This window comes from Protopterus annectens, chromosome 8.part0 (assembly GCF_019279795.1).
Source record: "Protopterus annectens isolate FY-2018-M chromosome 8.part0, PAN1.0, whole genome shotgun sequence".
Taxonomy (NCBI): Eukaryota; Metazoa; Chordata; order Ceratodontiformes; family Protopteridae; genus Protopterus; species Protopterus annectens.
The window spans coordinates 1,386,870,628-1,386,888,676 of NC_056741.1; the positions used below are offsets into that span (position 1 = coordinate 1,386,870,628).

An 18,049-nucleotide genomic window follows, 5' to 3' on the forward strand; every position below is an offset into this window, starting at 1 on the left:
AGATAGGATCCTGGCACCACCGAAGGACAGAGAGTATTGGAACAAGGGAATGCCAGTTAATGCCATGGTTGTAGCAGCAGCTACAAAGAAAGAAGTAGCGGAACAGAGTTCCTCGGTCCACGCCCCTAACAAGGAGTCTTGGGCACTGAACATTTTTGGGAAGCATATATATGCTTCAGCAACCTTTGCCCTTTGGTCACTTAATTGTTTGCCATACCTCACGAGACTCCAGAGGGATTTGATTAAAGAACTTACCAAATCCCTTACTGGGACCATGTTTTCCAAGGCAGAAAGTGCTATTGCCTTGCAGTTGGCTACCCTTCAGTTCATTTCAAACTTTTCCATGATGCTTATCTTTCATGCAGCTAAAGGTAGCTCATGGGCGGGCAGTTCTAGTATTTCCATCAGGAGGCATGCATGGATGTGCTTGTGTGACTTTCCAGAACCTTTCAAATCTTCCTTCATCAATGCTCCCTTTGATGGAAGTTACATATTTGACCCCAAAGTAAAAGACACTCTCGAGGTGTGAGCAGGAAGGAAAAACTCTGCTTTGGGTGTATATTTTTCAGCCCCTCAATGGACTTTTTATAGGAACCAACGAGGTGGATGGAAAATGTGGTTCAAAAATCCCAGGGTCCCTTCCAAAATCCACGTGGAGGCAGTTTCCCCAGGGTGGAGTGACTCTAATGGAAGACGCTGTCTCTGTGGCAGAGGTGGTCTGCATAACAGGGATCTACAGATACTTTCTCTGACAAGTCCTATCAGCACTCCTGAAAGAAGGCCCAACTGTCCATCTTTGGAGGTAGTCGGGGGGGGTCGTTTATCCCTGCACTAGAGAAACTGGCTAGAAATTATAAAAGATTCATGTGTAGAATAATATCCTGAGGTTAAATACTATTTTCCCATCCACTCCCACTAGTTGTTGTTGTTGTTGTGTCTTTCGGTTTTTCCTGGTTAGGGGTCGCCACAGCGGATCTCCGGTCCGCTAATGATTGGTAGTTGATTTTTACGTGCCGAGTTACCAGCCCTGACGCACAACCTTCAACAAAGGTACGCCCATTCACGCATGTCTCCACGCAGAAGACGCTCTAGCTGAGAATCGAACCGGACAGCGTCTTACTGTGAGGCGACAACGCTACCGCAGCACCACTAGTAGTAAACAAAATTCCAGATGTTCCACCCAATCAGAGGGAAGCAGTAGCACTAGAAATAAACAAGCTGCTAGAAGAAGAGTCATCCAAGAAGTCCCCCAGACTAGAAAAAGTCCGGAACTTCCTCAAGATTCTTTTAGTGCCAAAGAAAACAGCAGACTGAAGACCAGTTTTGGATCTCAGCAATTTGAATCAGTTGGCTCAGTACACAAAGTTCTGGATGGTCACTGTTTAGTCAATTCTGCCTTTTCTGCACAGGGACAACTGGATGTGCTCGATAGATCTTCAGGATGCATGCTATCACATCAAAATGAGTAGATCCAGGAGATGTCTACACTTTTGGCTGGGAGCCAGTCATTACTAATTCAGAACTCTGCCCTTTGGTCTCACCACAGCCCCCAGGATGTTTACTAATTGTATGGCAGTAGTAGCAGCTCACTTGAAACTGCTGAGATTCCAGGTGTTTCCATATCTAGATGACTGGCTCATAAGCGCTCCGACCAGGCATCATTTGATTCTAGCTTGAGACTGCGTACTCCAGTTTTGCTTCCATATGGGGATTTCAGTCATTTGCAACAAATTTCATCTCAAACCAACATAGATATTGGGATTCATCGGTGCCTTGTTCAATATAGCCAATTAAACAGCCTCTCTCCCTCTGTCAAGAGTTAACACTATTAATTTTTAGGTCAGAAGCATCATTCAAAGTTCCTGTCTTTCAGCTCAATTAATCCTTCAAGCTTTGGGATCCATGTCAGCAGCAATCTTTCTGGTACCCGTTAGCAAGGTACCATATAAGTATTCTTCACTGGGCATTGGCAAGTCAATGGTCCATTCTCCACCAACCATTATCCAGTCAGATTAAAATAACATAGGCTTCCAAAAACTGTCTTCTATGGTGGATACACTCCGGTCAAGTTCAAGAAGGTCATCCCTTTGTTGTCCCTCAACCTAAGACCATAGGGACTATGGATGCCTCCCAGATCTGGTGGGGGGCACTTCTTGGAAAAGACAGTCCAAGGCACATGGTCCCCCAAGAAGGCCAGCATGCATATAAATGTCCTGAAAATTAGAGCTTTTGCATTGCAGGCCTTCCAAGATACTCTCCCCACCGTTCTGGACTGTTGCAGTTCAGCTGGACAATATTTTGGTGGTCTGGTACATCAACAAACAAGGGGGAACCAAATCTTATCCCCTTTGTCGAGAAGCTATAAGAGTGTGGCATTCTCATCCAGTCAACCTCTGATAGCAGTGCACATTCGGGTGAAATCCAACTTGATTGCAGACAAGTTAAACAGGTCTATTCTAATGCCTCATAAGTGCTCCCTCAACATGAAGATTGGAGAAAAGATTTTCTGTTGATGGGGACAGCCATGCTGCAGTCTCTTTGCATCTACCTTTAACAACAAGTGCAGCAGGTTCTTTGCCCTAATCCCCCCACCACGGGAGACACCAAGAAACGCTCTACTTAATGATTGACCCTCTTGTCTCCTTTACACCTACCCCCCCATTACCTCTAATCCCCTAATTTCTTCAGAAATCATCTCGATTGAAGACCACAGTTATCCTCATTGTCCCTTGCTGGCCTCGTCAGATTTGACCTCATCTACTTTGTCCTCCATGGATTCTGGTGCCAGCTCCAGACCTACTGTCTCACCTGAGAGACATGACTACTCTGGACATTCCAGGCCTAAAATTGACCACATGGTTTCTCCTCTTCTGTTGATTGCTAGATAGCCCAGTCTGTCCTCTCCTTTCCATCACATTCTTTTATCATCCCACAAAGCTTCTGCTAGGAAACTTTACAGAAGTAAATGGAAAAGATTTGTCATTTGGGTGCGGCAAAAGGATCTAGATCCTTTTTCAGCACTAGTTCCTGAAGTTCTTGAAATTTTAGCTATAATTTTCAGTGATGGTGCTAGCTCTTCTACGATGTAAGTACAACTAGATGCATTTTCCAATTTTCTTATAGAAGTAAATAACTCATTTTTAGCATCATCCATGCTTTGTGGAGCCTTTCTAAGGGGAACTTTTCTGCTTAGACCCCCATTAAAAGATTCCACTCCTTCTTGGGATTTGAACATTGTTTTACAAACTTGAACACAATCCCCGTTTGAATCATCAGCTAAGTATGAACTAAAATTATTGACCTGGAAAACTATCATTTTAGTGGCCATTACCTCTGTTAGAAGAGCATCAGAATTACAGGCTGTGTTATCCCAAACCTCCTTATTTGATTTTTCATAAGGATAGAGTATCCTTACAGACCAGTCCCACCTTCCTTCCTAAGGTGGTGTCAGAATCCAATAGCAACCAAACTGTCAGCCTTCTAATGTTCTTTCCAAATTTCTCAAATAAAACAGAGTATATGTTGCACCTTTTGGATGTTCACAGGCAATTACTGTTTTATCTACATAGAACCAAAAATTTGAGGAAATCTGAACAATTACATGTCTCGCAAACCAGTTTCTAAAGTGAGTTTTGCCAAATGGTTAACTGATTGTATTACCTTTCTTTATGAAAAATTGGGCTAGTCTTTACCAAAACCACCTAAAGCACATTCCACCAGGTCTGTGGCAACTTCTTCAGACTTTTTATCCAAATCTTTTGATGATATTTGTGCAGCCGTGACCTGGGCTAATCCTCATACTTTTATTGTTCAGTAAGGATTGGAACTGATCTCTAGGGGAAGAGTAGCCTTTGGCTCAGCCGTGCTCAGGAATATCCTTCCTTAGAGTCCTCCCAGGATTTAGGTAGCTGGGGACTCTGTCCCAGCAGTTGAGGAATGAACGAAAATGACAACAGATAAAAAAGTTATGTACTCACCATAACGTTCCATCTGTGTTGTCCATTTTCATTCTTCTTCACCTTTTTTGGAGGGGATGCACATACCTGGTCTCTCACACTGAGATAGGATTACTGATGTAGACCAGCGGTATGTGGAGATGATGTCTGTAAGGGAGGCAGGTCATTTGCTGTGGCACACTTGTACACTTCCTACAGATGTATGTGGATGATGGGGCATACAACAAAAGTGCAGACACCTACAGTGTAGATCACCACTCCTGCTCTGACTTGTGCATCACTAATCCATTGGGCTTTGCTCTGGGGAATGAATGGGCTCATTATAGGAGACCAATAGGACAAGCTAGAAGGTCAAGTCAAGGGTTTGGTCCAAGGGGAAAAAAATGGAGCTCACATGGTCTATGACATCATCCACAGACTGCATAGAATCTCTAAGTCTCTTTGTCTGCCATTGCTTCTCTGCCACTGTCCCAGTTTAGATCTTAGTCATGTGAAATGTTAAAATTTCACATTGTCTGATGTCTAGATGTAAGTCTACCAACTGCCCGTGTGGTCTGCAGATTACTAGTGTATCCCACACAGGGACTAAATATACTATCTTGGAGGAAGAGCATGATTTCCATTACTAAATAGGAGCAGTCCAACCCTGACACAGGCAAATATTGAGGGAAAAGCTCTGTCTGTCTTGCTTCTAAAAGAATGGTCAGTGATTGATATCTGTTGTCATTGAAACTGCTTTATAAGTCCCACAGATAGTGAATTCATCCCAATGAAGTGAAGAACTCAGTCCAGCAATGGTTGTTTGCTTTTATGGATAAGTGGCCCACAGAGGAGCACCGCTGTTTAATTCAGTGGGAAGTTCATTCTGGGTGTTGCTGTGTGCAGAACATGTTTAGCAGGAGCTCAAGAACCACCATCTTGGTCCTAGTGAATGTTGAGTCCCCCAGCAACAGGTCAAAGGTGTTCAGGACTGACACCTCCCATCCTAATGTTTCCCCTAGACACTACAAGGTCTGTTGGCTCATCGGGGGAGGGTTATAATAATGGTGCTGCAAACCTCATGGCTAAGACACAAACTTTATGCAGATGTCTGTGTGGTGGTGGGGCTTTGGTCACTGGTGCAGGACTACATCATCAGGAAGTATGACCCCATGCTGTCACTGAGCTCAGTGCAGGCTTCTTTCTATGTATGCCACTCTTTAGTTCTGCACACTTGTATGTAAGTTCATTATCACCTATTTCAAAACATTTGTGTGTGTATTCTTGAGTGAAATATTGTATAATCTCACACTTTGAACTAAAAGCGATCGGGGAAACGCCATTCTTATCAGGCTTATATGAGGAGTGTAAAGATCTGCAGACCATTTTCCTAGAGATCGACAAGGACAGTGAGTCCTCCACCCAGTCATCCCAGGATGAATTTTTCCTTGGAGGCACCATGTGACACTTGAGGATTATGTGGTCCACTGTTGGTCAACTTTAGTTAGTCTCCCTTTCTATAAAAGCAGTGAAGTGAGCATTTGTGGATGAATGTGGATGAAAATTGAACACTTTACCCATGGAACCACTCATCAGTGATGCTATTCTGGAAGCCTCGAAATGTCCAGATTCTGCTGCTATGGCCATTAAGGAAAAAGACACATTTTATAGGTCCATTTCTTTAGTGGCCAATCTAAAGTTGATTTCTTTGTGATCTCTTTGATCTAACATAAGTTATAATGACCACAGCATTTTGCTACTGTGCCATCACATGAGCTCCTGCACCACACTGGTGTTTAGGACCCTCACCTATTCATTTCTTCTGTCTAAATTCCATAACAGATCAGGCCCTGGGAAATCTTGCATACCTCTTGAAGTCTGTGCTTAAGGAGGAACTTATTAGTACATTGTGCGGAACTTCCACAGTGGGCTTCCATGAGGCACACTATTATTATGACTTTGATCAAACAGTGTGGCATGTGCCTGCTCAGGATATAGTGGATAAAGCATTCTCCTGTTAAGGAAGAAACCGAGAATCAGCATTCCATATGCCCATTTCAGGGGGGAATGCCGTATTGCCAGACCTGTCAAGAATAGATAGACAACCTTCTGTGGAAGAAACAGGCCACACTATTGTGAAGGGCCACTATGACACCTTGTTTCCCCTCTTGTTTCTCATCAAGACCCATCTGACCCCTTTAAAGGAGGAAGTCATCATACCATTGATGATAGCTGTCAAGAAACGCCCACTCTTGCTCTTTCCTCTACCAGGTAGGTCTCCCAAAAAGTGGACTACTTTGGCTTTACTGCATCAGTCCTGACTGCAGTATGTGCTTGCCAATGAAAGTTGATTCTCCAAGCTGGCCTTGGTTTGAATAACTGTTACAAATGACCAGTGGGCTATAGACATGCTTCCTTTGGCCTTATCTAGTAGTTAGTAGGTTTACCAGCAGAAAAACCTCTAGTAGTCTAGCACTGTGCATGGGATCAGCCCTCTATCTGCTGTTGGAAGGTATTCTTTGATGCTTCCCATCATATTCTTGATTGAACAATTTCACCTAGTGCTTCGTCTACATTTGGTTCCAGTTTATGCTTGTTCATGTCACTTCTGCCACAATATAGCTGGTTTCTTTTTGGTACGCCAATGTTGAATCCACAGTGAAGGTATTTGTGGTTTTTCTGTAGGTGGTTATTACTTCCATTGAAAAATGTTCTGTGTGGCTTTTTTCAATTTTCAGTATATTTGCCAACATGTTGATTATGGTCTTGCAAGAGCCTCCGTATGTTGTACCTGGATGGATGATTTCTGCTAACTCTTTTCAGAGATACCTTGAGTAGAGTGTCTTCATTGGGCATTCCCTTGGCTGTAGTACCTATAAATTATCGTAAACTTTCAAAAGCCCTCTTTGGCACTATTTCAAAAAATTTTTTTTTTTTTTTTTTTATTATTACAGATGCAGAGCTGGATGTTAAATGCTAGTCTTTATTGCCAGTGGAGGCAGTTTGAGTTGTCTTTGTTGCCAGTGATGACAACACACTGCAGGACCAAGCCTGGACATGGTTTAGTGATTGTCATCATCTTGATAGTGCCAGTTGCAAACTTACAGATGTAGATGTTGCAGTGAACTACGAAGTGCCAGTAGCTGCAGAGTCATTGTGCACTTGGTGACATTCTCGAGTCAGTTTCTTATTGTCAAGCCTTAGAGTGATAGCCCTCCAACCTGTTAATACAGACATCTGTAACATTGGCACTTGGCCATCTTTTGTATACCTTCACCCAGGTGTTACTGTTTCATCTGGAACTCCAGGAGTCAGATTTTCTTTCATACTTCAGATCCTTATGACTAGACCTTCTGAGTCTTGGTCCTTGAGTTGTCTTAAGTAGAGTTGACATATTTTCACTTTTTTCTGGACTATCTAAAAATCAAAAAAACATCAATCTGATAGTCCAGAAACCACTGTACAAACTCCAGTTTTATTAAAGAGGGCCTTCATTGTCCATTATAGCATGTCTATTGTTACTGTATAGTTTGTCTAAAAGAAGACCCTCCCCAAAGGATCAAAAATGCCCTCCTGCAGTTCTCCCTCTGCGTGGATGGAGCCTTAATCCAGCCTCAACCATTTAAATCCTCTGGAAGTTTTGGAGGAGTATACCCATCAGCACTTCATAAATAAAAATAACATTGTTACTTGATTTTCAAGAAGTGTGCACACTGATGGTTGAAGCAGGCTGGTAATGCCCTGCTCACTTATACTACATGTGAGATACTGTGGAAAAATACTGGATTGTAATTGTTTTTGTAGAGGTTGGAATCAGGGGGTGCCACCCCATAGATAGCTAATCTAAGAAGAATGTAAGCATTTACTAGATTCCAAGTTAACCTTTGAAATCTAAATACATGTATTTGTCTTGGTGTCCATATCTTTGTGGAATAGTTGAATAAGATGATGCAAAAACAAAGTGCTGAAGTTTACTAGTATTCACTGCTTGTAGTCATGCATACCAGTACTTCCCTGTGCTGTTTAACATCTGATGAAAAGTCAGTAGTATTTCATGGCATCAAATTTTGTGAGGTTGTTTAAGGTATATTATTGGGTTAGGTTCATGGGAGATTACTGTGCTAATGGCTCAAAAGTCCTTACAAGCCTAGCCATTTTTACCCAATTTTCTATCCCAAGAGGAAAGATAAGGATCAGCAAGCGGGGTTTTAACTATTTTTACAGACTGTCTCTGTCCATAAGGGACATGGGTGCCACCTCAGGAGTGAATTTGTGATTTCCCATCCATTTGGTCCAGATTACGCTTGAAGATGGTCAGGGAAGGGTTCTATTTCACCTGAACAGGAAGCCTATTCCAGAGGAGGGACAGTCTCTGGGCATGTGTCTGTCCAGCATGATCTATTCATGTCAGATGAGGTTTAGAGCTTTGGAGTGGGTAACCCTCGTGCAGTTAGTTTTGCAACTATGGAATATTTCCATTAGGGCTAGGTCATTGACTTGACTTGCAGATCACCCCTCACAAATTGCTAGGAAACTGAATACAGTGATAAGGCTTTTAATCAGTCCACATATGACATGTTGGTTGTTTGTTCCCTGTATTTTTTTTTTTTTTTGGGTGACAAACCTCTGAGTCGATGCCTGGCAAGGTACATGCCAAAGGGTGCATTGTGCTCAATTATTGACCTGATGAGGGTAGAGTAAAGTGGTATTATGACATCCTTGGATCTGCTTGCTTTCTGCTCTTCCACATATTAGAGGAATGGAAGCTACAGGCCATGATGAGATTTGAACACATATCCCCCTCCTCCTGGTTTACAAAACCAGAGCTCTAAACTCTACAGAGCATAGGGGTTGGCAAAAGGTAAGGATCACTTGTTGAGCCTTTTTATGGATAAGGAAAAAATGATAGAAGTATATAGATGGAACTAGAGAGAGAGAGAAAACTTCCATCTGATTTTGTGTGCATGTTTCGTATTAAGCCAGTATTGTACAGGATTAGCAGTAGCCACATTACTGTGGCTATCACAGTGTAAATATTTGCTCAAGGGTTATTCTCCTATACTGTTCGGAGTATATCTTTAAGATACTGGGCTAGATAATTTCCTTGGCAAACTAATAATGTATTTTGTGCCTCCCTTTGTTACTGATTTGTGTATAGCAGTTTTTGCCATGTATGAGGTATTTCACACACACACGCGCGGCAGATATTTTGAGTTTTGCAGTCATATAGTTAAAAGAAATGTTCATTACTGTTCCACATGTTGTGCAGAATAGGCTTGTTGCTACATGTTTAGATTTTGACCATTCTTCTCTGTTTCTCTGTAAAGAATTGGTGGCAGGTGACCTTGTGGACAGGAGACCAGCTGGGCAGGCCATGGAGATGCCTGAGCACAGTGGAGTAAGTTACTCTCCAAGGCCCACCAACAGTGAGCATCATCAGAGAACCCGAACACTACAGCGGCATCATACCATACAGACTAGCGATGATGCTTATGTAAGTAAAGAGGGCACCTTTTCTTAGCCATACTTATTTCTTCTTCCCATTCTGTTTATATGTATTAACTTGTAGATTTATTTGTGTGCGTCTGTGTGTGTTTTTGTGTATGTATGTGTGTGTGTGTGTGTGTGTGTGTGTGTGTGTGTGTGTGTATATATATATATATATATATATAATGTGTGTGTGTGTACACTGTGTGTATATATATATATATATATATATATATATATATATATATATATATATATATTTATTTACATACACACAAACACACATATATATATATATATTTATATATATGTGTGTGTGTATATATATATATATATATATATATATATATATATATATATATATATATATATATATATATGGGTTCACTTTATAATTTCGAAATACCAAATTTCAGTATTTCAAAATCATAAAGTCGAAGAATCAAAATTGTGAAAGTGCATAATCGCAAATTCGAATAACTCTAATTCGTGGTTATGGCTTATGGTATGTTGCATGTGGTGTTGGGAGTGTATCGTGGTTCATGTCGTGTATAGATGTAGGTGCAATTGAAGGTGAGTGAGTGTTTTGTAAGGGTTTTGTGTGGGAATTTGAGTGTGTCTGAATGTGTGTAAGTGTTGGATGTGTTGATGTTTGTATATGTGTGATGTTTGTGTGTGTGTGAGGGACTGTGAAATGTGTCGGTGTGTGTTTCCTTTTTGTGTCTGTTTGTGCGATCTCGGAGTTAGTATATATAAGTAGGGGAGGTGTGGCGGGTGCAGCCCCCCACATGGGAGGTGCAGGGGGGCTTGCCCCCCAGCTTACATGTAGTGTAGGTTTGTTTATTTGTGTTTTGTATGTTGTAGTGTGGGTTGGACGATGTATGTGTTCGTGATTGTGTGTTTTGCGAGTGTGTGCTTTCGGGATTTTGGACATTCAACTTTATGATTTCGAAATACTGAAATTCGGTATTTCAGTATGTCGAAATTATAAAGTGAATATAATATATATATATATATATATATATATATATATATATATATATATATATACACATTTTTCTTTTTGCTTAAATGTGTATATATAAATATATATGTATGCACACACACATGCGTACATATACACACACATATATATATATATATATATATATATATATATATATATATATATGTGTGTGTGTGTACAATACACTGGCAGCCCTTTAGCCCAATGTAGACACCTTTGCTAGAGTTTTTCTCAAGAATTATACAAGCACCGTACTGTTTGCATTTTTTTCCTGTGTTGTATCATTAAAGGTACATGAAATATTTTAGTGTCCTTATTTTCATGCACACTTGTCCTTAATATTTAATTTCTCTTTTTTTCTTCTTTCTTGGTTGTTATGTACCAAGTATACTCAGTTTCTTAGCGTTACCTTATTAAATGTAAAAACCCTGTACAAAGCACAGCTTGGCCTTTTTTTTAAGTTAGGATTTAACAATTAGGTCTTGAACCTAAAGTAAATCTGGTCTTCTGTATAGTTAAGTGTTTTATGTGACTTTGAATATTAGATGAAATATAAAATATACCCATCTGTTTGCATGATTATTTTTAATTGGTTCTTTTGCTATAAAGTTTACATTTCTGCAAGGCGCACAACTTTTGCTGCAGGTCAGCACTCAGTATTTTATATAGCAAGTTGTTTTCTGAATCTACCTGTATACGTATCACAGTCTGTTTTACAGATTTGTTAAGTGGAAAAAAGTGGGAGTTAAAATGATAAATCATCTAAAGATATTAATATGAAAGGGACAAACAGTTAAATCCAGCACTTAATGCATTGATTGAAACTCCATTTTAGTGTGGTAGCTATACTGTATACATCCCAATGAAAAACTCCATTTTGGTGTGATAGTTTCACACTTTTCATTACCTAATTTTATCCCAAAAAACTTCTGATCTGATGCTGTCATTCTTCACTTAGTCCTTGATTGTGGGTTCGGTTCCATATCTCGGAACCGACTCGGCCATTACTCCAGCTCGCGCCTTCCAAAAACTCATGAGCTTAGCTCTACCCAATGCTCCTCTCAAGATTACCTCAGATTTCGTGTGCTGCTTTAAGTGCCAAACATGTTCCTCTCTTGTCAGCTGTCGAGCTAGCCTTTTTTTATCACTGTGTTATTTACTCTCTTCAAATTCTTTACTGAGTAGTTGTTTCTCTAAAGTCTTATTCTTTACCGAGCTCCTCTTTTCTTAGCATTATTGGTGTTTTTCTCCCTCCCCTTGCTTACCTTTACGGTAGTCTTCTATCCATTGTTGGTACTTCTTTCCCTCTATCTTGTTACTGCCATGGTAAGTCTTTCATACCGTCATTGGTACGTTTTTCCTTTCTGGCAGGAAAAAAAAAAAACTTACTCAAAATTTTCAGACTTTCCTTTTGTGATTGTGTGTGTGTGTGTGTGTTTTTTTTTTTTGACATGGCCGAGAAGAGGCACTTCTGGCTTCATGAGATGCCAGAAGTGTGATCTTAAACTGCCAAACTCAGATGGACATTCCTTGTGTGTCTACTGCTTGGGCCTAGTGCACCTTCAAGAAGACTGTGCCATCTGTCATGGCTTTAGTCACCAGGCCTTAGTAGAGAGAAAAAATAAACTCCTTTTGAAAGGCCTGATAAAATCTAGCTTTGATGAGGCCATATCTGTGACATCTAAGACTGATGTTAGCCCCAATTCTTTTTCCTCTACCTCCATGAAAGTTTTAAAAAGAGTAGCCACTCAATTCCAACACTGTCATCATACCCACCTATTAAAAAGACCAAATCTTCCCCGGTTCCCACAGTTTCGTTGGAACCGAGTGGAAAGCATCTGCCATCATCGGTGCCGTAAGTGCCGATCTCTGCACCAACAATTCCAGCACCCATTGCTACCTCGGATCAGACCTTATCCCCCTCCTCCATTCCACAGATATCAGAACCAAATGAGTTTTCCTTTAAAGATTTGCCCCGCACAAGTTATTCTCCGAAAATTCACCCCTTTGTAGACCAAACACCAACCCATCCTTCAATAGACCCCAGTCCCCGTCAGTCTGTTTGGTCCATTCCACCAAGAGCCTCACAGAGTCTGATGTTTTGAGGCTGGTGGACCAGCTCCTGGCGGCGAAGATATTAGTCACATCTTTGGTTCCTAACACTTCTGGCTCTGGAACTTTACAGGTTCCTAACCTGGCTCTCGTTCCTCCCCGACTCCAACTGAGCATTCGGAGTTCCCAGTTTTTACAGTCCTAGTGTCAACTGTATGAGCGCTGGTGAGATCCTTGTCTCCAGTGCCGATCACTACCCTGAGCTCTTCGGTTCTTTCGGAACCAGAGACCTCTCAGGGTTGGAGCTTCGTTGTCTGTTCCAGGGAGTGTGGATCAACACCGATTTTATCAGAGCCCTCCATACTTCTCTGGGCTTCGGCACACATAAGTTCAACTCTGGCTTCGGGCTCAGGGATAGCTACCTCTGTGCAGGATAGGACCACTGTTTTGAAGGAGTCTGTTTTGATTATGGGCTTCCATTTCTCTACGGGGGGGGGGGGGAGGGGGCTGCTTTCCGGGACAGGGAGAGGGCCTTGCCCAGTACAGGCTTAGTAGATTTCTCTCTCGTCGGAACAGCATCCCAGTCCTTCCCCTCACCCAGAGCTACCACCAGCCTGTGACCTGGGACAGTGGGCACAGAAACCTCAGGATTCAACAGTGGTGGTTATGTCCTGTTATGACACCTCCCCGGCCAGTCCCACCGAGGAGGTGCCCTGGAAGAGAAAGCACTTGGACTCCCCTGAAGAGTCTTACACAGAAAATACTGACTTTGATGAAGGGGAATGTTCCCCAAGGTCACCCCCAGAAGATATCTCATGTGGTGACATTCTAGAGATCCTTCAAAAGAGGGGTGGCTGGACTTCCCAACTACCTTCCTCAGAGGAGTCAGTATACCTAGAGGCTTTCCATGTCGGACCATCTACTGCTTGGATCTCTCCACTCACTGACTAATTAAGTTGATTGCGCAGTGGGCTTGGAAGATTCTTGATTCCATTGAACTAATCCCTAAGAGACCAGACCATATTCTCATAGCAACATTGGGCTAAAGGGCTGCCAGTAGATGCCATGGTGATTGTGGAAGCCACCAAAAAGGAACTTGATGAAAGTCCTACTATCCATCCTCCTAATAAGGAGTGTAGGATGATGAATAGATTCGGGAAGCGCGTATAAACTTCATCGACCTTCGTCAAGGCAATAAGAGCACTGTAAACCAATAATTCAAATGAAATCGGACAGGCTGAAGTAAAAAGGTTTAATTATATTCCGGTTCACACCACTGACTTAAAACATTTAAAATAACAAAGAAACAAATGCAGTAAGCGCTTTCGTTTGGCTGTGTCAAACTTCCTCTGATGAATAAGTCAACCTTCATGCTTAGGTCCTTCAACTTCGTGGCACATTTCACCAGGCTTCAACGAGATCTGATAAAGGAGCTATCAGACACACTCACAGGAACCGTAGCTGAGGGGGTTCAGGCTAAAGCAGCTTCCCAGCTGGCAACCCTTAATTCAATATGTAATTCATCCATGAGGCTCTTTGTGCACATAGCTAAAGTGATGACTAGGGTAGCGGGTTCTGGCGTAGCCATGAGGAGAGACACCTGGATGTGCTTATGTGAGTTTGTAGAGCCATTTAAGTTTTTCTTTCATCAGTACTCCCTTTGATGGAACATCCCTTATTTGCCCCAAACTTAGAGACCCTTACCAGATATGAGAAGAATGGAAGGACACTTTCTGCCATGGGAGTATGCTTTTCCACTCCTAAATGGCCCTACTTCAAGAACCAGAGGAGTGGCAAGCTACGGTTCAAAGAGTCCCAAGGGCCTTTTCAGGACTCGTGTGGTAATGACTCCTTCCAAGGCAGAGGGGGGAGTTATAATAGAAGACGCCATGCTAGAGGCAGAGTTGGCCTGCAAAAATCAGGGTTCCAGGGATTCATTTCCTGGTAACTCCTATCAGCACTTCTGAATGGAGGCCCGATTTGATTTGCCATCCTCTGGAGGCAGTTGGGGGATGACTTTCGCTGCACTTACCTGCCTGGCTAACCATAACAATGAAGAATTGGGTGCAGAGGATTATAACCAGAGGTTACAATATTGTGTTTTCAAAACTACCCAAACAACCATAGAGAATCCCAGATGTCTCACCCAGTCACAGGGATGCAGCAGTTCTAGAAATTCAAAAACTGCTCGGTAAAAGAGCCATCCAACTAGTCCCACCAGACCAGATAGGATCCAAGGTTTACTCAAGATTCTTTAGTGCCAAAAAAAAAAAACATGGGACTGGAGACCACTTTTGGATCTGTGTCTTAAACAAGTCAGTTCAACAAACCAAATTCTGGATGGTCAAGGTTCAGTCTGCTCTCCTGATGTCCTTCAAGGATGCATCTGCAGTCCTTACAAATGGGTAGTCCTGTCGTCAGGCAGCCCTTCGGTCGGCCGGATTCCAAAGTCTGGGTCTGGCTTCGGCTGGTGTCGCACTTCACCCGACGTCATAGCTGCAGTTTTTCGGGTATAAAGGCATCAGCCGACACCATCTTCCTCAGTCTTTCTTGCCGCGTGGCGCCCGAAGCAGAAGCTGTTCGCAAGTGCCGGTCGGTCAGAACCAGAGATTACATACCGAATACTACTTCGAAGACTTCTAAAAAGCTAAGTACCCCGTTGGGGACTCTTTCTTGCCTCAGCCGATGTCAGAAAAAGTGAATAACTGTTTAACTTGTGGGAAACAAATACCTCATAAAGATTTCCACTCTTACTGCTTACCTTGTTTAGGCCCAGACCACAACGTAGCAGCTTGTCTAGCCTGTGCTTCTTTTAACCGACGGACGCTTAGACGTCGGTCAGAATTTGCAGAACAGTTTTTCGGCTCTGAATTTGCTTATATCATGCCGTCGGACCCTCCGACTTCACAAATTACCAAAAAACGCAGGGAAAAGGACCGACACGGTTAAGCCAACCACGAGTGTCTCGGTTTCGGCTGAAACCGAGCAAGCGGTTCTTCCCCCGGCCGAAAACGTGCCTTCTACCGAGGCCTCTTCTAGCCTGGTGGAATCGGCTTCTGAAATCCAACCTTCTGTTGCGGTTTCTCAGGAATTATCAGACACTATTCCCTTGGATATTTCAACCCCTGCACGTGGAGCTGCTAGGCCTCCTGCAGCCATGTCTATTAAGGCCTTTGCCAGGGCTAAAGCAGCCAAAGCTTCAAAAACGGTGCCTGTTAAACCCCCCTCTCACAGGCCCAGCACCAGTTCCCATATGCTTTCTTTGGCTGAGGATCTTATTTCTTTAATTCGTGGCTCCCAGCCTCATCCAGACAGGGCCTCTCATCCTCCTCCAGAGAAGAGGCCTAGAGCAGAGCCCCCTGAACCAGTGTCCTCAGATGACTCCTCTGATGACTCAGAACATACAGACCCTCCTGAGGCTCCTTATTCCCCTTACGAAGACTCTGATGCTGAAGAGTCCATTCCTTCAGCCTCTCCATCTGAGGAATTTTCCTTTGGGGAAACCTTGCATGCTATGAGGGAACAATTTCAGTGGCAGGGACAAGATTTCTCAGACTCCAGAAAAAGGCTTAGAACCTTTCTACATTTGCCACAGCATAGGCCTTTAGCTATACCTCCAGTTCTTTCTGTTGTAGATGATGCATTTAATGATGCTTGCACTGCTCCTGATTCATTACCTCCGGCCCCTGCTAAGCCCGATAGGTTCTACAGGGTCCCGGACACTCATCACCATTTATACAAGGCTCCTTTTGCAGATCCAGAGACTATCTCCCAGGGTCCTAAAGCTGTAGCAACTACATCTGCTAAAAAACCCCTCCCCTCTGAAAGGGAATCCAGATCCTTAGAGAGATGGGGTAAAAAAGTTTACACTTGTGCTACTTTGTCAGCTAGAGCTTTGAACTGCCAATTCCATATGATTCAATATCAAGAGTTTATGCTTGACCAGTTAACTAAACAGCTGTCCTCTGAAGAATCTCTAGATAAAAAATATGTTCAGGAAATGGTACATAACATACAGCAGGTTAGTAACCATTCTTTAAAATGTGGCTATGATGCACTGGAGGCTTCCTTTAGATCAGCCATGACTGGCACAGTTATCCGGAGACATGCATGGTTGAAAGAGCAGGCATTACCAGACCATGTCAAATCTAAGCTTTTGGATGCACCCATGGACAAGGTCAATTTATTTGGTTCCCCTGCACAGCAGGTACTAAAGAAGATGGAAGAGAAGGCTAAATCTGTACAAACAGTGAAAGATTTCTTACAGGTTCAACCTCCAAGGTTTAGCAGGAACTGGCCCTCCAAAAATTGGTCCTTTCCGGACTCCTCTAAGACACAGAGAGGCAGGAATAGGCGTTCAAGAGGCAGAAACCAATCCAGGGGTGCCTACAGGGGACGCCAGTGGCAAGGTAACAACCAGCGAGGCACGGACGCAGCCACCACCACTACAACAACAAAATCACAGTGACTTGGATGTGGCACCGCCTACCAGGGAACAACTGGAAGCACCCTTAGGCGGAAAGCTAACCTTATTTTCAAAGAACTGGCATTGCATCACAAGGGAAAAATGGATTTTGCAAACTATAGACCAAGGTTACAGGTTCCATTTCCATACTCTACCAGGAAAGAGAGGAATGCCAAACCTACCACCTACTCAAAGGGCAGAAGCTCTAAAGCAAATATCTCAATTATTAAGAATGAGAGCTGTGGAAAAGGTACCATCTATGGAGCAAGGAAAGGGATTTTACTCCAGACTCTTCCTGGTACCAAGAAAAGAGAACAAATGGAGGCCTATTCTCGACCTGTCCGCTTTAAACACATTCCTCATTGTTCCAAAATTCAAAATGCTGACCCTACAGCAGCTTCTTCCCATGCTGGGCAAGGAGTCTTGGCTGGTAACTCTAGATCTCAAGGAGGCATACCTGCACGTCCCCATACGACCAATTTGCAGAAGATACCTCAGATTTCTTGCAGGATCAGAGCATTATCAATTCTCAGCATTGCCCTTTGGCTTATCTACTGCGCCCAGAGTACTCTGTTCACGAAATGCCTGGCATCAGTAATTGCTCATTGCAGACTTCAGGGGATCCAAATTTATCCCTACCTGGACGACTGCCTGATTCAAGCGGACAACAAAAGCAAGCTAACAGAAGACTTACAAAGAGTCATTTACCTACTGCAAGCCCTGGGATATACAGTCAATATAAAAAAGTCAAGGCTGACTCCATCCCAAAGAATAACTTTTCTGGGTGCAGAGCTGGACACATCAAAACAAATGGCATTCCTAACTGCAGAAAAGCAAGAGCAACTACCTCTCTACTTCTTGGCATTAACAAAGCAGAACCATCTAACTGCAAGAAAAGTACTGCAAGCCCTAGGCTTCATGGCATCTTGCATAATTCTGGTCCCTCATGCCAGACTGCATATGAGAAAGCTACAGTGGTACCTAAAGAATTTGTGGTCCCAACACAAGCACAGCCTAGAAACCAAAATTCCAATAATCCCATGCCTGAAACAAGAGTTCCTATGGTGGGCTCAGGCCTGTCAATCAAACAAAGGATTGCCCTTC

General features: G+C 42.8%; 1 protein-coding gene across 1 annotated transcript in view; it reads left to right on the plus strand.

Annotated features, from left to right (window-relative positions):
* Window positions 1–18,049, plus strand: part of SIK3 (SIK family kinase 3) — a gene marked incomplete in the record, with an annotated part of 4,425,276 nt that overhangs the window by 4,032,573 nt on the left and 374,654 nt on the right. Inside the window, 1 exon segment of the mRNA XM_044080968.1 lies at window positions 9,263–9,429. Coding sequence (XP_043936903.1) covers window positions 9,263–9,429 — 167 coding nt within the window.